General features: G+C 41.8%; 1 protein-coding gene across 14 annotated transcripts in view; it reads right to left on the bottom strand.

Moving 5' to 3' along the window:
- SAMD4A (sterile alpha motif domain containing 4A) overlaps positions 1-22,533 on the bottom strand; it is a 235,674-nt gene that overhangs the window by 69,324 nt on the left and 143,817 nt on the right. For all 14 annotated transcript variants that reach the window (XR_012329977.1, XM_033851127.2, XM_033851130.2 and 11 more), the window contains one exon: positions 13,471-13,989. Coding sequence is in view for 13 of the 14 variants with exons in the window: in XM_033851127.2 (XP_033707018.1) it covers positions 13,471-13,989 (519 nt within the window). In the remaining variant the exon portion in view is untranslated. The remainder of the gene's footprint in view (positions 1-13,470; positions 13,990-22,533) is intronic.

The raw sequence follows: 22,533 nt of genomic DNA on the forward strand, positions 1-22,533 counted from the left end.
CCACCCCACAAAATCAGGCAACTATCCTATTTTCTTAGCATCTTTCTCCTGACAGCCCCCAGGACCCAGGCAGCCAGGCCTGTATCTTCCAGAAGGAGAAAAAGATTCCTCTAGGGGAAATGGACTAGTTCATGAGAAAAGAATTACAGCTGTGAGTCCCCAGGAAACAGCCTGGCCAGGCCCAAACAGATCTCTTCATGGTGAAATTCATACACACAAGTTCTAGTGCCTTCCTTTTAAATGAAAGGACATTTGCTTGAGATACAGGGTCCAAAACAAATAGAAAAATTAACTCAAGGAAGCACAGACAATGTTGGGAGCTGAAAAAGACTCCAAAACTCAACTGTAACATCTTTAGAGATATTAGAAAAGGTTTGCACTCATGAAACAAGAACAGAATGCAATACGAAAAGGAACATTCAAAGAACAAGAACACTTGCCATTTGAAAATATAATAGCAAAAATTAAAAATTATATAGTAGGTGTAGAAGATAAAGATATCAACCAGAAAGTAGAACAGGAAGACTAAAATTAGAGCAAAAAGATTGAAAACAAGAAAGGGAAAGTTAAGGAAATTAGATGATCAAAAGAGAAAAGCTATTATCTGATTAAAATCAGAGAGAATTATTTTTAAAATTTGAGAAAATTTCCTAGAACTGAAGGGGCACAAGTTTTAAGATCAGGAGGGTTGGTGTAAAATCTTTGTCTTCAGAAAAAAAGGACTGTACTTAGGCTCAGAGAGGAATTTCACAATCACTCATGGGTGGGGATTATTATCCCCTTCTTAAATATGAGAAAATAAAGGCCAAGAGAGCTTAAGGCATCTCTCCAAGCTCACACAGCTAGTCATCAGTGGAACTGGGAATCAGTGGAATCAGTCAGACCCAGGTTGGTCTGACTCCAAAGCATGTGCTCTGAACCACAAGTGGATATTGCCTGAGACCTTTCTGGACTCTGATTCTGCCATCAGTGTAAATTAGCAACCCTGCCAGATCCATTCTACCAGAATGTGTTCTTGAATTAGCCAAAGTATAACAGAGGAGGGAACATTGAGAAATATGGGATTATTTGCCCAAACTCTCCCTTCAATCGTAAAAACTAGGCCACCTCCATGGATAGATTTGGGTGGTGATGCAAACCGGGGCAATTCAGGAGAGTCAGACTCATATTTGAACTATGGGACTTGAGGAAAAGCAAACTTCTCCAGCACCAAAGGAAGACCCAACTCTACTTGTGATGGGCTTAGAGATCAGGTTCCCAATGGGATCCTTATGACCATCACGGATTTGTTTGAGGTAGAAATTTCATCAAAGTTCCCATTGGAACGATGTGGTGTTGGGAGTCTATAGATTTTTTTTTAATTTTATTTATTTTATACAGCAGGTTCTTATTAGTTATCCATTTTATACATATTAGTGTATACATGTCAATCCCAATCTCCCAGTTCATCCCACCACCATCACCACCCTTCCTGCCACTTCCCCTCCTTGGTACCCATATGTTTGTTCTCTACACCTGTGTCTCTATTTCTGCCCTGCAAACTGGTTCATCTGTACCATTTTTCTAGGTTCCGTTAATATACAATATTTGTTTTTCTCTTTCTGACTTACTTCACTCTGTATGACAGTCTCTAGGTCCATCCACGTCTCTACAAACGACCCAATTTCGTCCCTCTTTATGGCTGAGTAATATTCCATTGTATATATGTACCACATCTTCTTTATCCATTTGTCTGTCGATGGGCATTTAGGTTGCTTCCATGACCTGGCTATTGTAAACAGTGCTGCAATGAACACTGGGGTGCATGTGTGTTTTTGAATTATGGTTTTCTCAGGGTATATGCCCAGTAGTGGGATTGCTGGGTCATATGGTAATTCTATTTTTAGTTTTTTAAGGAACCTCCATACTATTCTCCATAGTGGCTGTATCAATTTACATTCCCACCAACAGTGCAAGCCGGTTCCCTTTTCTCCACACCCTCTCCAGCGTTTGTTTTTTGTAGATTTTCTGACGATGCCCATTCTAACTGGTGTGAGGTGATACCTCATTGCAGTTTTTTTTTTTTTTTTGCAGTACGCGGGCCCCTCACTGTTGTGGCCTCTCCCATTGCGGAGCATAGGCTCCGGACGCGCAGGCTCAGCGGCCATGGCTCACGGGCCCAGCCGCTCCACAGCACGTGGGATCTTCCCGGACCGGGGCACGAACCCATGTCCCCTGCATCGGCAGGCGGACTCTCAACCACTGCGCCACCAGGGAAGCCCCTCATTGTAGTTTTGATTTGCATTTCTCTAATAATTAGTGGGAGTCTATAGATTCTTTACATCGAAGACAAATCTGGCTTTCAAGCAGGCTTCTTCTAGAGTTCTAACAGCTCAACCAAGGGCCCCAAGTCTTTGCCAGTCTAGATGATTCCAACAGAATCTAAGCTGATTGATTTAAAAGAGGGAGGGGCAGAGAGGAAAGGTATTTCTCTGTACCCTCTTCCCAAAGTCAGGATTCTTAAGTGTTTTGTATCTCTCAGCCCATGCCATTTAGGTGGCAGAGAGGTCTCATAGGGTCAACATCTCCAGAAGTAAATCAATTACCCGATACGATGAAGTGGAGTTGAAAAAACTGACCTGCGGGCAAAGCAATCTCCTGGGTCAAGGAATTTCAGCAGCCCTTTTGCTTGGAGTCACACCAGTTTGAGAGTTTGACCCCTGAGTGTATGAAGCATCTTGCTCCTAAGCCAGTGCAGGGGCAGCCAAAAATACAAAACCTGTGTTAAGTATAGGAACATATCTTTGTTCTCGGCCACTTGGTGGCTATTTTTCCAGTGTGAAGACCTAAGAAGTAAACATGAAATCCTTTACTTGCTCTGTCCTTTAAGAAAAAGCACTTGTTTCTCATGTTGACCTTTCTGAAAAGTTTGTTCATGCAACTGCAAAAGGATGGAAGGCAGCTCACAGGCAGACGTGTGGACGTGAATGAGGAGATGGTCACGAGCATGACCCTGGCGTTGAGCTACCCGAGTCGAGCACTTAAAGAGCTTTTCTCTGAGCAACTGCTTCTCCAGTACCCCATAATTAGCCTGCTCTCTGAACCGCATACAGATGGAGTGGCTGGGGAAGAGGATCAAGAGAATAACTCTAGAAGCAAATAAAAATTATGCAGCTGTCTCCAGCTAGAGAGAGATCATCACCAACAGAAAATTAGGGAAAGAACTGTGACCATACAAAGCTTTAAATTCTTTCTCACAAATCGCACAGATTAAAAAGAAAGCATTCAAGCAACACATCTTTGCTTGCAAGACATCCACCCTCGCGGACCATTGACAAAACTCATTCCTGAACAGCCGTGAGCTATATGACAAGGCTTACCTTGAATTTAGGGTCTGCAGCTCAGATCCCGATTCAGGGACTGGCTGACCTCAGTCACACTGTCAGCCTTATAACCAAATTAGAGACACTCTTGGGAATCAAAACCTCTCAGACTTTGTAGGGGAGCCCATAATGCTTTGAGATTCCAGGTGAATTCGGAGCTACCTTGCCAAAATGTAACAAATGGTCATTTTTAGCCAAAGATGCCATTATTGTACTTGCAGTGAGCTCTGACTTTTACAACAATATTTATATATAACATGCAGTCAGGATATTGAAATTATCCTGCTAAGCCTGTCAGAGTTAATAACAATATTGCAGGCACCAATTTCTTGGATAACGATGAACGTGGGTGAATAATCCCCTTTCTCACAAACTATCTCCCTGAGGCCTAATGACTACTCCAGAATTCTTCCAACTTTCCAAACATGCTGCAGTCCTGAGCTTCCTCCCAATGCACCCAGTGGATGCAGACCAGGCATCATTCTAGCCAGGCCCTCACATCCACATCTTTTCTCAGCAAGTTCTCTCTCCAGCTCCTGAAAGTATTTGGGAAGGCCACATTCTCTGTGTTTAGAAATGCAGCTTGAGGTGGGAATTAGAGCCACCTGCCCACTAAGTCTGGAAGCATAGAATGAAAGCACCATACAGGATCCTTAGGGGTCATCCAACCTCATGCCTTGATAAAGAAGAGTTCCTGAGAGTGCAGGATCCCACACTGAGTTGGAGATAGAGTGACTTTCCTAGGCCACTACTCTTTCCTTCCAAACACTCTGCTCTCTCGGGACTGGCCACACTTCCCTAGCCTGCAGCTATGTGCATAGCCTCATTTATCTCTATTAGATCTTATTCTGTTACTTAAGGATCATTTTAATAAATGCGAACAATATCCTTACACTTATTGCCAATTTAAAAAGTTATTCCTGTTAGCAGTGGATCCCAAAGAAGCAACAACAAAATTTTACCTATTCTTATTCTTTCTTTTGCTTCTGGTCCATTTTAAGCTATTTAGTAAGATACATCACTGCAACAGTCCTTATGGGGACATAGGTATTTGGGGAAGGCAGCTCTCTACAGAGCTGACTCAAAGTATCTTGATTTCAATTGAGCTTATTGGAAGAGCCGTGTCATAGAGCTGCCCTAGGAAGCCTATTCCACCCTAGCTTACCACAGAGCCTGGGCTGGTGGATGAACCACCCCTAACTTGTATCAGCATTAACAACCAGTGCATGAATAATAATAATGAGGGCTATTATCTGTTGAGTATCTCCTATTGGCAAGTGCTTTACATGCATTTTTCATTTAATCCTCACAACCCTAAGAAGCTCTCTTAACTCATCTTCACTTAACCAACTTACTGGACCAACCGGTACTTTCCATTCCCTTCCAACTATTCACAGATGCCCGTGGCTCACGGACTCTTTACAAACTAGAATTTACTCGTGCACTTCTGCTCCCATCAGCTGACTTACTGGTGTCCCAAGAGAAGGTTGACTTTGTCACCAAATCTATTTATGCCAGTTGTACTTACTATTGTAAATGTATCACTTTAAAAAGTATAACAGAAATAACATATGAATTATAAATAAAGTTAACTGCTTAAAAACTTTGTTATAAGCTTTAGAAATATCCATTGTTTTACTTAAAAAAAATCTACTGTTGAATTCAGTGTTAGTGAGGAAAGTATGAGCTAAATTATAAAAAGAGAAAAACCAGAATCTAGAAAGATTCTGTGCTCTGTGTTTGCAAATGTCTTCAAATTCCGGTTCCATTTTAAGGAAAACAGACAATAACGCATGAAGCGTGTGATTTATACAGGAAAAACAAATAGCAGCCTCAGTCAGGAGCCCTACCCTCAGAGAAAGGACCATCTCACGATACAAAAGACGGCACATGAAGTGCCGTACACTTTAAGTTAAAATAATATGTTTAAGGTCTTAAGCCTTTTTTTATGATTTCCTGCTTTAAACAGCTATTGCAATTAACACATCAACCATCCATCCTATCAAGCCAGTTAAGAGATCTCCTACCGAAATGTATTCCCATTTTATGGATGAGGAAAGGAGGTTTAGAGGTCAAGTAACTTGTCCATGGTCACATACCCAGTTATTGGTGGGGCTGGAATTTAAAACCAAGACATCTGACTTCAAAGCCAAGTTCTTGATTTTGATCAAGACTGCCTCATCATTTATACCCCAAACTTGAATATCTAAAATGCCACTTATAGCCTTATAATTCCCTTCGCATTGCAATGTCTTACTGTGCAAAGGAGAAGGCTAAAGTATAAAATAATCTGTTATAAATTTTTAGCTCCATATGGGTTTTGCTGGGCTTTTCCAAAAGGATGCATCTCAGCAAGGTTGGCTGTGAAACAAATCTCTAAAGCAAACCCTGTGCTCTCATTGGCTCTACTCTCTAATTGTAGCCACGGAATTTGTCTATGGGAATGGTCCAGACTTTTGGCAAAGAATGATTATCCCAGGGTACGTTGGGAGTTTTTGCCTTTCTCCAATCCATAAAAATCCTTTATAGCACTTTCCAGATTTTGGAAGCCCCCTGCCTACCTCACTTCCCCATCTGCATATTCCTTCTCTTACTTGACTTACACCTGAGATTTTCTAAGACCGTATTTTACCTAACAGAATGTCGAGGACTGGGGTGGGGGTAGGTGATGGCAGGAATGATACCTACAGTGTTCAAGAGTTAGGAAATATACCTCAGATTAATAGTAATTGCTTCTACTAAAATTTATCCTCACCTGTCACCATGAAATTCAAGGGTTTAATTTGCTTAATGTTAACAACATCAAAGATAAGCTACACTCATGATACATCTTTCCTCAGTGTAACCTGAGTTTGTCCCCAGAAGTCTTAAAAGTGAGAAAAGAAAAAGTAAATGCAAGATTAGAAGACTTTTTTGTCCCATTGTTCGTGGAGTGCCACTGTTAGACTATAAATCTTGTGAAATAATAGAAATTCTAAGACTACAGGGCTCAGAAAAAGTCTTAAAGGAGCCAGGCTGTTCATCTTCTTCCTCCCCTCTTCCAGGCTAGTCCAATTTAAGCCATTTATTCCAGCCAGAATCCATCCTATTTTTGAAGTACAGTGGGGAATTAGAAACACTACTGCCTTCCTCTGGAGCTCATCTAGTGTTTAATAACCCTCACTGTCATTAGAGTCTAAAAAACTCCTCCTGGATAGGGGCTGGATGGTACAGCCTCATGACCCAAGGCATGTATGTTCCATGGAGGTCTTTGACTTTTCCCAAGCAGTGGGATTTCCGATGCATAATAAACTAGCAGGCTTCTTGCTTACTATAGTGTTTTTTCTGATTGTTCTTCCCCAAGCCCCAGAAAATAAACACTAGACACAGTGAGGAAAAGTACCATCCTGTACAACCTTTGGACTCTTGGAAACAGGAGAAGGATCAGGCAGTGGCAATATTGGGTCCTCTGAGATATCACTGAGCCATCTTCACAATGTCATATCAGGAAGGCCAGGGCCATATTTAAAAAAAGGTTCCCCCAAAGGGGAAGGAAGCTGAAGCTAAAAATATATCATGCCAGCTGTTATAAATGCTTCTCAAAGGAAGCAAAGCAACTAGAGTTACCTCTTTGAAGAGCAAATGAGGGGTTAAGGATCTAAGGGAATTTTTCAGTTACATGCCAGGTTGGCTACGTTTTGGGGAGGAAGAAATTTTCCACCAAGAGAGAAAGTCTGTTGGTAAAAGACAAAATAATTCCATGAAAATTTTAAAGGAACTCCAAAGGACACCAGTGGCTCCTAAGGCTTAGGATGGGGATGACCTGCAGCCTGCAAGACAGAAGCAAGGTCTCCAAGCCTTGCCCCTCTTTTCAGTTTCCAGGAGACCACTTGCCAAGACCTCTTCTTATCAGGCCTGCCCAAAGTTGAGTGTTCTCTCTCCTCCCCTTGAATATTTGTGTTCTAATGGTTTTTTACAGGATGGCTGGAATGAGCTCGAAGTAGCTGGCAGCCTTGTAAGAAAATGTGAAGGGCAGAGAGAAAAGGACTTCTTGCGCCAAATGGGTATCTTTGAAAGAGCTGGCCTTGGCTGCCTAAGGGGCTGATGGAATTGGTTTTTTTTTTTTTTTCAGTTGCAGATTCAGGGTTCCCAAAGGAGCCCCATTTCCTGAGACCCACAACATTCCTCCTTTTCACCTTGCCCTGCTGAAGTAGTTTTGTTTCAGGTGTTGGCTCTCTGGGGCCCAGCAGCCATCCTTTCCATGAAGGGATAGACCCTCCACCCTGCAGGAAGGCTGAGAAACAGGGATCAAAGTCCAAGAAATATCAAGGCACAGGATGCCCCAGTAGTTTTTACATTTTAACTTTCAATTTGAAATAATTACAGATCTACAAGAAATTGCAAAAATACTACATAGAGAGGTCTCATGTACCCATCCCCCCAGCATCGCCCAAGATGACATCTTACACAACTGTAGTGTATTACCAAAACTAGGAAACTGACATTAACACGACACCCTTAACAAGACTATAGACCTTACTCAGATCTCAGCAGTTTTTGTACACACTATTTTTTGGTATATATTTGCACATCTTATGACCTATATAAATTCATAGAACTACCTCCACAATCAAGATCACAGTATGTTACTAAAAGTCTGTTAGTATTGAGACCAAGTTGGTAACGTAAGTCAGGATGATGACAGAATGCTAAATGATCAATATTATCGCCAAATATTTAGTGAATTCCCAAGGACACTTTCTTATTTATTTTGGAAATTCATTAATTTCATGAACATCTGCCTAGTGAGCCCAGGAATTTATTAAGTCCCTACTGCTCAGCAAACGTTTCTGGCAGGGCGGGCAGACAGGCTTCAGCTCACATGCCATCTCTTATTGAATTATAGTGGCTGCCTTGAGGGGCATATTGAGGAGGATGCAGAGGCCACATCTGGCCTTAGCAGGAGACAGCCATTATCTAAGAGATGCTCTACCACAGGAGAGTGGCAGCTGAACACGTGCCAGGGATTTGCCATCTCCAACATTTCTGTGACTTTTTTGAGGGTGTTCAAGGTGCTGGGAAAGAGGGATAAAGAAGACAAAACCCCTGTCCCCAAAGAGTTCATCATCAGGAAGGGGAGGCGAATATGTCAACCAAGAACTGGGACACAGAATGCTCAGTATATGAGTCAGTGCAAAGCAAGCATACTTGGGGTACAAGACTTGGATGGTCTGTGACATTGGTCAAGTTGCTTGGCCTCTCTGTGCCTCGGTTTCCTTATCTGTCAAATGGGAATAACAATAATAGCCACATTGTGGGATCATAAGAATTAAATGAACTAATATTTATGTCAAGCGTTTTGAAGAATACCCCATGTAGTAAGCACGATGCAGTGATTACTGTTAATTTACTTTTCATGATCTATGGTACCCCCCAAATTTTAATGTATTGCTTTTATCATCAGAAAAATCAATTTAGATTAATAAAAGAAATACTAAGGTTCCAAGCTACACCACGAGACTGTAGAAGAACCGGGCAGTTCAAACGGAGCACTTTGGAATAATTTCTGTAACGCAAAGTTTCTGAGTTCTTGCCTCGTCTAGGCTAGCAAAGGTGGGCACGTTTTCAAATCCAAATGTAAAGAATGCTAAGAGAAATCATGTATTGGCAATGATTTGAATAGAAACAAGTTCCTTTCATTTGTAACTGCAGCACATGGTTCTCTCCCAGGTCAAGTTCTGCCAGTGAAGAGTAGAAAATGGTTAGAAAGTCAGTCTGGGGCAATGGAGGTGGCACTGACCTCTCCACACTGAAATTCTGTGGGCTCTTAAGAAAACCTGGATGGTTCTTTTCCTGGACAGTTTCCTTTTTCTATGGAACACTTGAGACAGAAAGCAAACCTAAAGGTGCTAAGCCAGGTTCTAGGCATGTTGTATTTGGAATTGCTTGTGATGGTCAATACAAAGGCCATGATTTGTGACAGCCAATACCTTGGTCCTTTCTGGTCTCACAGGCTCATGATGAAGAATCTGCACATTCTTGCTCTAAGTCATCAGACCCCTGAGTAGCCTTAAAAGGAGAGCTAGGCACTGAAAATAGATTCTCCCCTCTCGTCTGGAACACCTTGATGCTCTCCAAAATGATGCTTCATAGGCTCAATTGTCCCAATCCATTCTCCTCTTATCTCATGGAAGAAAAGCCCCAGCTCAAAGATCCTGTGAGATCTCATTTGATTTAACTTCTGTAATCAATAAAAGGTACTCTCTCCTCTGTCTAAATGGATGAAAATTGGTTGATTCTTGTTAGATTAGGACATAGGTTTTGCCCTCTACTCTTAGCCTCATCTTAATCCCTTCCTTCAAAAAATCTGTGTGGTTCCATCATCTATTTTTTAATGTATCATTTTCTCCATCTCAATGTGCCAGCGCCTTCTCAAAGTCAATATACATCCAAAATCAAGCTTATAGCTAGTTTCTCTCCCTATCTTGTTTCTTATCTCTTTGGAATCACTAACTCAACTTTCTTCATCCCTTAAATGCCTATCATGTGTGAAGCACTTCCAACTGATCTCTAAGATCTCTCTTTGATAAATCCAATGGTCACTTCTTGTTCCTCATCTTATTGGACTTATCAGTAGCATTTGACTCAGTTGATCACTTTTTCCTTCTTGAAACCTTTTCTTCATTTGCCTTGACACACACACACATATATACCCTTGAGTTTTCTCCAACTTCAATGGTTTCTCCTTGGTTTGCTGCTTCCTCTGCTTTTTCCCAGCCTTCATATTGATGTACTCAGGCTCAGCCCTTGGTTCTCTTCTCTATCTGCATCTCTACTATGGTAATCTCATCTCATAGTTTCATAGCTTTAAATATCACCCATGTGCTGAACTCCCAGATGTCTATCTTAGGTCAGTCTTCTCTCCCAAACTGCATGCTCATATATCCAATTGCTTACTAGACATCTCTGATTGTCTAACAGATGTATAAACTCACCATATATAAAACTGAACTCCCAATCTTACCCCCAAACCTCCTCAATAATAGAGACTTCCTCATTTCAACTGATGGCAGTACCATCCTTCCAAGTTGTGTAAGCAAAAACCCTGAAGTCATTCTTGAATTTTTCCCCTCACAACTCATTTATTCTGTCAGGAAATCCTTTTGGCTGTACTTTCAAAAATACATCTAGACTTGACCACTTCTCCCCCCTTCTACTGCAGCCATTCTGGTGCAAGTCATCAATGTCTTGCCTGGATTACTGCAATAGTCTCTTAACCAGTCTTCATGTTTCTGTCCTTGTCCTGGTACAATCTATTCTTACTTAACACAGCAGCCAAAACAATCCCTTTAAAACATGAGTCAGATCACATCACTCGTTTGCCAAAAATCCTCCAATGGGATTGCTGAGAGCAAAAGTCAAAGTTCTTGCAATGGCCCACAATACCCTGTAGGATGTCTCCCTCCCTCTTACCTCTGCAACCTCTCCCACTGCTGTCTATCTCACTCACTCTTTTTCAGCCAGCAACCTTCTTTGCTTTTCCTCAAACAAGCTGGTACTCTTCTATCTTGGCATCTGAAGACTTAAGGCCAAACCATTTTCTATTGCAGTGAAATGGTCACAGCAGACTCAAGTCCCCCTAGACCATGCTGCATGGTCTGGGCTCAGGAAAGATACAATGCAAATGAGGGCACAGAGTCTGGGGGTTAGTGCTAGCACTTCGCTTCTCACTGTCTTGCCCAGTCTCTCTCATTCATTTAGCAGACACTTACTAAGTGCTTACGGTTGCCAGCCCTGGCCAGCGCTGGGCATTTACGTACATAATCTCATTTACCCTCACCACAACCCTTGCAGGCAGGTATCATGAATGTTCCCATTTTACAAGTGGGGACCTTGCTCAGAGAGGTGAAGTAACTCAGCCAAGTTGCAGTTAGCTAATTTCAGGTCTGAGATTTGGATGCAGGAAGCAGTGACACCAAAGTCCTTGTCCTGCCCACTTTGTCAAGCTGCCTCCCAGGTGCTGAGGAGATATTTGATAGAAGCACAAGCGAATGAATGACCCAAAGGATTGCAGTTTTGAAAAGCACAATTTAACCACCATCGACAATGCAGAGGGATAAAGCAATGACATTAATGTTTTGTTCAAGGGATGTTCTTGAAATACAAGTGCTGATATGACCTAAGTGTTTGAATGAAACTTTCTGGAGGAGAGATCTGAGCTCTTATCTTCTTTACTGATTCTCTGAAAAGGGGCTCTAACCCCTTTCTTCTCAAGATACGTAATATAGTTACCTTGTTAAACCTCCAAGTCCTTTTCAGCTCAAGTACTACACTGGGCTCAAAGGCCTAGGAGGCCATGACAATCATCTAAGCATTTCTTCCCCTCTGTTGGGCGAGGTAGCCACAGTGAAATATAAAAGTGCCTGTTGACTACAATCTGATAACCATCTCAAATTGTACTAATCTTATCAAGACCCCGGAATGTGTAAATCAGCAGAGATGGAAATGTGATGACCCAAGACTAATTTCAAGACAAATGACATAAAACTCAACCCCTTAAAATACAAAAGACCAAGTTTTGAGAGGGTAGGAAGCTCAGAGCCCGCATCTCTCCCAGCTATCAAAGAGTTTTGTAACAATTACTGGATTCTGTCACCGACCCAGGAAACTCCGGCCAAGAAGCTCTGTCATCCCAGCCTGCATGTGTCTGCTTGAATAGTTCAAGCCATCACTCCCTGTCACACAGAGGTTAGTGAAATTGTTCCCTGGATTACTAGTCTGTGAAAAAAACTGTCACCAGAACCTCTTACACAATAAACTAATGATGCAATAATCACCTAATTCCCCAAATTTGAAAATTATCAATATCTAAATATAAAAATGGACGAAAGAATTTTAAACTCTCATGTTGTGGCATTATCAATGCGGTATCTTAAGTACTTCTTTGATTGATTATTCCACTAAAGTACTATTTCAATCAATGTAGTAAAAATTCAACACTCTTACGTATCTGAGAAAGCCATTTAAAAAGGCCCATTAGCCAAAAGATCCGAGTGGAGGTAGAGGCCAAGAAACTGTCACTGACAATCCTTAATCCTCTCAGATCTTTTAATTGGGGGTTCCTGCATGTTAACAGGCACATGAGGTCTAACCACAAAAGCTTTTCCCCAAGAAAGTTATCTATGCACTGACGCTGTCTTCAGGGACTCATGCAAACTAGCATCAGGGAACTCTGTTTAATGGCAGGCCACTCTCCCACATTGCCACTTTACAGAAGCACCAGTGGCATGTTTGTCACTTTGCTCAGCCTAAGTGGGGAGCCATAGAGAGGAGGACTCCTGGCCCTGGTCCCAGCTGTGGGCAGAGTACTTTGCTTTAGAGGTCAAAAGAGGAGGAGGGTGTCCTCTGCTCTCCCCTCCCGCAAAGCCATTCCCGCCCCACCTCTCCTAAGGGGTTAGACTGAGCAAGAGAAGGCCACAGCATCCACACCAGGCCACAGCACAGAGCAGCATTCTCAGTTAGCAAACCTGCTCCCCCTGGTCAGGAGGAAAAGTGACCCTGACAACTGGGGATTAAAACCAGGAGATGCAAGGGAGGGAACATTCCAGGGTTAAATTTAAAAAAAAAAAAAAAGAAAGAAAGAAAGAAAAAAAAGAAAGGAAAAGAAACAAAAGAAGTGAAAAGAAAGGAAAATGCACAAAGCCCATGAGGCTGTCTGGTTAACCACGGGTTAGAATCACGTTTAGAGAATCACACGGGAACTCAGTGTCTCAGCAAATCCAAAAACCCCAGGTGAAAGATAGCGGGTGAAAGGCGTTCTGTTTGTGGAAACAGGAAGTTTCCTTCTTTCACCACTTAATCTGTCTCGTTTAATTTTTTCTTTTTTTTTTGGTCTATTTGTAACCCGAATTTGGACCATCAATCATTTTTAGCTGCCCAGCATTTTTCTCTTTCCAGAGTTGAAAGAACAACAAAGATGGGGTCCAAAGAGCCCTTTCCCACAGCCAATTCCAATCAGCCCTTCTCTCCCAGGGTTACAGGGTACTCAGAGCAGACATTCCCAGTGGGACATGCCACACACAGCAAGTCGCCAAACCAGACTGCGCTAAAGGGCTTCTCGGGGACTTACTTGTACTTGTGCTGGTTCCAATCGTATTGATTGTGGTGGGGACGGATGAAGAGGAGTAGAGGGGCACGTGGCCATTCTCACACCCCAGGCTTTTGTCCTGCCAGTTGGAGGTGTTGATGCAAATCCCAGAATCCCGAGAGTTCTGCCACCCATTAAGCTTGTCGTCGGAGTTCTGTCTTTGGTGATAGTAGTGCGTCTGCCCATAATCCACAGAGTCCGAGCGGCCTCGGTTCTGGCCGCCAAAGCTGGTCGACGTGCGGTCCTCCAAGTGGTTCAGCCACATGGCCAAAGCACTGCGGTCTTCCAACGAAGTGGCCGGATGGATCAAAGCATAGGACAGCAGCTGCCTGCTCTCCTCGATGTGCTGGTTGTGCTCAATGGAGTGCGCCAGGATTTGGGGCAGCAGTTTCATATACTCTACTTTTGCGTCGAGGTTTCCTGGCTTCAGCAAAGGCAGGTGAGTTAACAGGAGGGAAATCACTTTATCCTTGGATTCCTGTTGCCATTGGTTAATGATTCCTGAAAAGAAAATATGCAGGGCAAATAAGCAATTACACCCACAGTGGCACCAAGCACCACACTGTAAAGAAAATTCCTGGGGATTAGAGTCTCAATCTATGTACCCTGCATAAATTTTCTCAAAACAGCCTCTGCATTGAGTTGGATAACTGACCTCAGGTTGTCAGGGGACAATGACTTCAATGAAACATGAAACAAACGCTCTGAGATGTTTGGGTGCTCAATCTAATTCTCATGCAGGTCTCCAAAGAGGCTATGACCACTTCGGTACAAACAAATACAATTTACAGCCATTTTATTTCTTAGGAAAGTCTAGGCATACCCTCAGATAGGTGAAGAAGGAATAAGAAAATCTCCACGGAAAAGTGAGTATAATCAAGGGTTTGTATAGTGGAGTCCGCGAAGGTATGGCTGCTTTCCCTTCCCCAGACATTTGTGGAAAGTAACTGAAGCCCTGGCAAGGGCATTGGTTTGAAGTTGGTAAAACTTCCTAGGTGGAGAAATCTGTCAGGGAAAAAAGGACACCCCTCAGCTCGGTGAAGTACGCCTGCACCTTCCTCCTGAGAAACTGACCCAGAAAATGACTGTGATCTCAAAGCTAGAATGAACAATAGACCCAAGACTTAGCTCCAGGGGCACCTCTGATCACACATGCTAAGCAAGGTATTTTTCTTTAAATATAGAAGATCTGTTTGGTTATTTTTATTATGATAAAATATACATAATATTGGCCATTTGAACCATGTTGAAGTGTACATTTCTGTGGCATGAAGCACATTCACATTGCTGTGCAGCCATCACCACTATCCACCTCCAGGTCTTTATCTTCCCAAACTGAAACTCTGAACCCATGAAACACTGACTCCTCATTCCCTCTCCCATCCCCTGATGACCATCATTCTACTCTCTGTCTCTATATATTTGACTACTCTAGTTACTGTATTTAAGTGGAATTATATAGTATTTGCCCTTTGTTTGTTTGTTTTGTTTTTTTTTGCGGTACGCGGGCCTCTCACGGTTGTGGCCTCTCCCGTTCTGGAGCACAGGCTCTGGACGCTCAGGCCCAGCGGCCATGGCTCACGGGCCCAGCCGCTCCGCGGCATGTGGGATCTTCCCGGACCGGGGCACGAACCCGTGTCCCCTGCATCGGCAGGTGGACTCCCAACCACTGCACCACCAGGGAAGCCCTCTAGTATTTGCCCTTTTGTGACAAGCTTATTGCACTTAGCATAATGTCTTCAAGGTTCATCCATGAAAAGATTTGTTTTTAACACTCTCCCAAGGAGCCCCTCCTATTCCCTACTATTCAAAACACAAATCTTTTGCCGTTAGGTAAACATAGATTAATTGCCTTAACTGGCCTTTGAAAAGTAGCTTGTTTTGGAGACTGATAGTTATCCATGGGGCCTGGGATGATAGGAAAGGAAGCTCCCTCCAGAAAAGTCATTCCGAACACCTGAACACCTCAACTCTGGCCCAGTGATGACTGTAGAAGGACTAGGGCTTTCACAAAGTATCTGCAGGGTTGAAAAGGCATTTCTGGAATTTAGCAGAAGGGCTTCACAATTCTAGTGAGGCACAAACATACCAGAACAAGCTCCAGAGTCAGTGTGGACCATAAGCTACAAATGCACCAGCTGTGTAGGAAAAGGCCTCTCAGGACGAAGGGGTATATTCAATGAAAAGTATCAGGCGAGAAAGACATGGTAGGTAATGAAAGAATGTGGGCTTCAGACTCAGGCACACATGGGCATGAATCCCAGCTCTGGCACCTAATTGGCAATGGAACTTCGGTAAGGTACTCAACCTCTCTGAGCCTCAACTCTCTCATCAGTGAAGAGTGCTACCAAGAGCACCTGTCCCTCCTTGTGTTATAGGATTAAATGAGGTAATATATCAAAAGGACCAGTCAAGTACTTGATAGTGGAAATAATTCCTTCTATTTGTCTCTGCATTAGTCAGGCCCATGTTAGAGCCATGCTGGGTGGTTTCAGATACCAAGTTTTTAAAATAATAGAGGCCAGATACTCCAACAAAGATCTATTAAAAAAAACAGAGACCAGAGATGACCCAGGGAAGGTCATTAAAAATTATCAGAGTTGATACAAAGCTACAGTAATCAAGACAGCATGGTACTGGCACAAAAACAGACACGTGGATCAGTGGAACAGAACAGAGACCCCAGAAATGAACCCACACACCTATGGTCAATTAATCTTCAAGGAAGGAGGTAAGAATATAAAATGGAGAAAAGACAGTCGCTTCAGCAAGTGGTGTTGGGAAGTTGGATAGCCAGCCAGATGTAAATAAATCAATGAAGTTAGAACACACCAGCACACCATACACAAAAATAAACTTAAAATGGCTTAAAGACTTAAATATAAAACATGATACCATAAAACTCCTAGAAGAGAACACAGGCAAAACATTCTCTGACATAAATCATACCAATGTTTTCTTAGGTCAGTCTCCCAAGGCAATAGAAATAAAAGCAAAAATAAACAAATGGAACCTAATCAAACTTGCAAGCTTTTGTACAGCAAAGGAAACCATAAACAAAACGAAAAGACAACCTACAGGCTGGGAGAAATATTTGCAAGTGATGTGACCGACAAGGGCTTAATTTCCAAAATATACAAGCAGCACATACAACTCAATTACGAAAAAAAACAAACAACCCAATCGAAAAATGGGCAGAAGACCTAAATAGACATTTCTCCAAAGAAGACATACAGATGGCTAACAGGCACATGAAAAGATGTTCAACATCGCTAATTATTAGAGAAATGTGAATCAAAACTACAATGAGGGGGCTTCCCTGGTGGTGCAGTGGTTAAGAATCTGCCTGACAATGCAAGGCACACAGGTTCAAGCCCTGGTCTGGGAAGATTCCACATGCTGTGGAGCAACTAAGCCTGTGTACCGTAACTACTGAGCCTGCGCTTGAGAGCCCGCAAGCCACAACTACTGAACCTGCATGCCACAACTACTGAAGCCCATGCACCTAGAGCCCATGCTCCTCAACAAGAGAAGCCACTGCAGTGAGAAGCCTGCATACCTCAATGAAGAGTAGCCCCCACTAGCCGCAACTAGAGAAAGCCTGTGCACAGCAACAAAGACCCAACACAGCCAAAAATAAATAAATTAAAAAAAAATTTTAAAACTACAAAGAGGTACCACCTCACACCAGTTAGAATCGTCATCATAAAAAAGTCTACAAATAACAAATGCTAGAGAGGGTGTAGAGAAAAGGGAACCCTCCTACACTGTTGGTGGGAATGTAAATTGGTGCAGCCACTATGGAAAACCATATGGAGGTTCCTCAGAAAACTAAAAATAGAGTTGCCATGTGATCCAGCAATCCCACTCCTGGGCATATATCTGGACAAAACTGTAATTCAAACAGATACATGCAACTCTATGCACAGCAGCACTATTCAGAACAGCCAAGACAAGGAAACAACCTAAATGTCCATTGACAGATGAATGGATAAAGATGTGGGACATATATACAATAGAATACTACTCAGCCACAAAAAAGAATGAAATAATGCCATTTGCAGCAACATGGATGGACCTAGAGATTATGATACTAAGTGAAGTAAGTCAGAAAGAGAAAGACAAATACCATATGATATCACTTATATGTGGAATCTAAAATATGACACAAATGAACTTATCTACAAAACAGAAACAGACTCACAGACATAGAGAACAGACTTGTGGTTGCCAAGGGTGGGGGGGGCGTGGACTGGGAGTTTGGGATTAGCAGATGCAAACTATTATGTATAGAATGGATAAACAACAAGATCCTACTGTATAGCATAGGGAACTTTATTCAATATCCTGTGATAAGCCATAATTGAAAAGAATATGAAAAAGTATATATATATGTGCATGTGTGCGTGTGTGTGTGTGTGTGTGTGTGTGTATGTATAACTGAACACTTTGCTGTACAGTGGAAGTTAACACAACACTGCATTAATAAATCAACTATACTTCAATAAAATAAAATTTTAAAATATTATCAGAGTTGGAAAAGAGGTAGAAAGTCAAAGGTAAAAAATAATGGGCTTATAACTGAACAATATGAAGAGATACTTGACTTTTTTCAAGTAGGGATTTCATAAGGAGATGGACAGTCAACTACTTGAAGCAGAAGTGTTCAAATTGAAGCATGAGAGAATAAGATTGAGTGTGAAGTGCCAGAATGACAAAAGACTCAAAGGAGTCACCAAGGAAGTCTCTACAACCTCCAACCTCGGGGCTTGAAGAATAGAGATAGATGGTCCAGAGAAGCACTGTCAGATAGAAATATAATGCGAGCATATGCAATTTAAAATTTTCTAGTATTAAAAGAAAAGTAAAAAGGAGGTAAAATTAATTTTAATGATATATTTTATTTACTCCATTATATAATTATATTATTATTTCAACTTGTAAGCAGTAAAAATTACTGATGAAACATTTTACATTTTCTTTGTATTAAGTCTTCAAAATACAGGGTGCACTTCAGACTACCCGAGGCAAGCTACAGATTCAGTGTAATCTATATCAAAATACTAATGGCATTTTTCACAGAACTAGAACAAATAATTTAAAAATTTGTATGGAAACAAAGAAAACCCCAAATGGACAAATCAATCTTGAGAAAGAAGAACAGAGCTGGAAGAGTCATGCCCCCTGACTTCAGACTATACTACAAAGATACAGTAATCAAAACAGCATGGTACTGGCACAAAAACAGACGCATAGCTCAATGGATCAGAATAGAGTCCAGAAATAAACCCACACACATATGGTCAATTAATATACAACAAAGGAGGCAAGAATATACAATGCAGAAAAGACAGTCTCTTCAATAAGTGGTGCTGGGAAAACTGGACAGCTACATGTGAAAGAATGAAATTACAACATTCTTTAATGCCATGTACAAAAATAAACTCAAAATGGATTAAAGACCAAATATAAGACCAGAGATGATAAAACTCCTAGAAGAAAACATAGGCAGAACACTCTTTGACATAAATCACAGCAATACTTTTTTGGATCCATCCCCTAAAGCAAAGGAAATAAAAGTGAAAATAAATAAATAGGACCTAATTAAACTTAAAAGATTTTGCAGAGCAAAGAAAACCACTGACAAAATGAAAAGACAACCTACTGAATGGGAGAAAATATTTGCAAATGATATGACCAATAAGGGGTTAATTTCCAACATATATAAACAGCTCATACAACTCAACATCAAAAGAACAATCTGATTAAAGAATTGGCAACATTTTTCCAAAGAGGAAATGCAGATGGCCAACGGGCACGTGAAAAGATGCTCAACATTGCTAATCATCAGGGAAATGCAAATCAAAGCCACAATGAGATATCACCTCACACCTGTCAGAATGGCTATCATCAAAAAGAACACAAATAACAAATGCTGGTGAAGATGTGGAGTAAAGGGAACCCTCTGTTGGTGGGAATGTAAATTGGTGCAGCCACTGTGGAAAACAGTATGGAGCGTTCTCAAAAACTAAAAATAGAACTACTATATGACCCAGAAATTCCACTGCTGGGTATATATCTGAAAAAAACAAAAATGCTAATTTGAAAAGATACATGCACCCCAATGTTCATAGAAGCATTATTTACGATTGCCAAGGTATGGAAGTAACCTAAGTGTTCATCAACAGAGGAATGGATAAAGAAGATGTGGTACATATATACAATGGAATACTACTAAGCCATAAAAAAGAATGAAATTTTGCAACAACATGGATGGACTTGGAGGGTACTATGCTAAGTGAAATAAGTCAGAGAAAGACAAATACTATATGATATTACTTCTATGTGGAATCTAAAAAATACAACAAACGAGTGACTATAATAAAAAAGAAACAGGGCTTCCCTGGTGGTGCAGTGGTTAAGAATCCACCTGCCAATGCAAGGGACACGAGTTCGAGCCCTGGTCCGGGAAGATCCCACATGCTGCGGAGCAACTAAGCCCATGCACCACAACTACTGAGCCTGCGCTTTAGAGCCCATGAGTCACAACTACTGAAGCCCATGCGCCTAGAGCCCATGCTCCGCAACAAGAGAAGCCACCGCAATGAGAAGCCCGCGCAACGCAACGAAGAGTAGCCTGTGCTTGCTGCAACTAGAGAAAGCCTCCTCGCAGCAACGAAGACCCAATGCAGCCAAAAAATAATAATAAATAAATAAAATTTTTAAAAAGAAGCAGACTCAGATATGGGGAACAAACTAGTAGTTACCAGTGGGGAGAGGGAAGGAGAAGTGGCAGTACAGGGGTAAGGAATTAAGAGGTACAAACTACTATGTATAAAATAAGCTACAAGAATATCTTGTACAACACATGGAATGTAGCCAATATTTTGTAATAACTATAAATGGAGTATAACCTTTAAAAATTGTGAATCACTATACTGTACACCTGTAACATACACAATATTATACATCAACTATACTTCAATAATTTTTTTTTTTTTTAAATCCAGGGTGTACTTTACCACTGACAGCACATCTCAACTTGGACTAGCCACAGCTGAAATGCTCAGAGGCCATGTGTGGCTGGTGACTACTGAACTGGCTAGCACGGGGCTGGAGACATTCAGATGCGGAAGGCGGGTGGGAGGGCACAGATGACCTCAGCAGGTCCCTCCAAGCTCCCTATATTTAGCAAATTGCCACCTGACACAAGACAACCCTCATGCATTCCACTAGGTATACAGCCTTTCTTTTAAAGTTGCTCTGGGAGATGAAGAAAGAACCAGTGCTAACTTTCTCATCAACACCTTTTCAGCAAACACCCGGCATGTTTTAAATTATGAACATGCTTAGGATGAAGATAAAATCTATTCATTAAGGCCAAGGAACTAAAGAGGCACTGGCAAGAAGCAAAAGGGCCTGAAGTGAAGATGGATCTATGTCCAACGCCAACACTGATCACACGTAGCCAGCGTATACCCTGAAAAATGTACGTTTAAAAATAAAATTTGGGGGCTTCCCTGGTGGCGCAGTGGTTGAGAGTCCGCCTGCCGATGTAGGGGACACGGGTTCGTGCCCTGGTCCGGGAAGATCCCACATGCCGCGGAGCAGCGGGGCCCGTGAGCCATGGCCGCTGAGCCTGCGCGTCCGGAGCCTGAGCTCCGCAGCGGGAGAGGCCACAGCAGTGGGAGGCCCGCGTACCACAAAAAAAAAAAAAAAAAAAAAACTGGGAACAACCTTTAATACAAATCCTTGAGGCTGAGGAACTCCCTAGCTTTTTGCGAGGTTACTTCCCTGTTTGGATATTCTACCCTTTCACGAAAGGTCAGCCTAAAAAAAGTTTAGGAACAAAAACAAAATTTATCAATAAATAGGACTCAGAGTACAAACTAAACATGTTATCTCCAGGTAAGCCCTCTCTGGCAGGGATTAACCTGGGATCCAGAGGAGGAACAAGTACAGCAAAGAGGCTGCTGACCCTTGGTCCCTTCCAGGCCTGAAAAGGTTTTTTCTCTATCCTCGGGTCAGGGCTTGGATGCTGTAGGGCTGTGGCACGGCCACAAAGACAACTATGACTTTTGTTTACTGCCTCTGGGAACATGGAAATACGATGGCCTTCTGAGGGCTAACTACACCTACTGGATCAAACACTTTCTCCCACTGCTCCAGCTGCCATGCTGAGAGCTAAGAGTACTGAATGTTTTCTGTGTGCCAGGGACTCTTCTAAGCTCTGTGCATGTAATTCCTCGTTTAATCCTCACATGAAGCTTATGACACAGGTCCTATTACAGCCTTACTTTACGGATGGGGACACAGAGGCACAGAGGGGTCAAGTAACTTGCCCCAGGTCCCCCAGCTAGGGAGGTGGCAGAATGGGGGTATGCAAATTAGCATAAAGATACACAATCACTATCATACTAGAAGAGCTTGGCTATAAGCTAAATATATTAATATTTATAACGCACATATAATTGTAAATATATTAATATTTATAATTATATACTACATATATAATTATATACTATACATGTAATTATATAATACATTAAAATATAATTATATAATATATAATTACACATACAATTAAAAAAAATTTTTTTTAATTAAAAAAGAAAAATTTTGGCCACATCCCATGGCATGTGGGATCTTAGCTCCCCAACCAGGGATCCACCCCGCACCCCCTGCATTGGAAGGTGGAGTCTTAACCACTGGACTGCCGGAGAAGTCCCTAAAATGTTTATATGTACATTATATTTACAAATATAATAATGTAAAAAATTTTAAGAATACACGGATCAGCAGAAGAGTTGGGTCGGCTATGGAAGTGTAGAAAAAAAGAAGGTACAGAGGATAATGTACCTTTTGTGGTTTTAAAATATGTCCACTATGTCTTTGTCAGTCCTCTCCAAAAGGTGGAGCCAATCAACTCCCTCTGAGAGCAGGCTGGGGTTAATGAGTCACTTCTATCAAATAGAATGTAGCAGAAGTGACAGAGCGTAACTTCATGGATTAGAAGAGGCATTGCAGCTTTTATCTTGCTCTCTC

This window comes from Tursiops truncatus, chromosome 2 (genome assembly GCF_011762595.2).
Source record: "Tursiops truncatus isolate mTurTru1 chromosome 2, mTurTru1.mat.Y, whole genome shotgun sequence".
In the NCBI taxonomy this organism is placed as follows: domain Eukaryota; kingdom Metazoa; phylum Chordata; class Mammalia; order Artiodactyla; family Delphinidae; genus Tursiops; species Tursiops truncatus.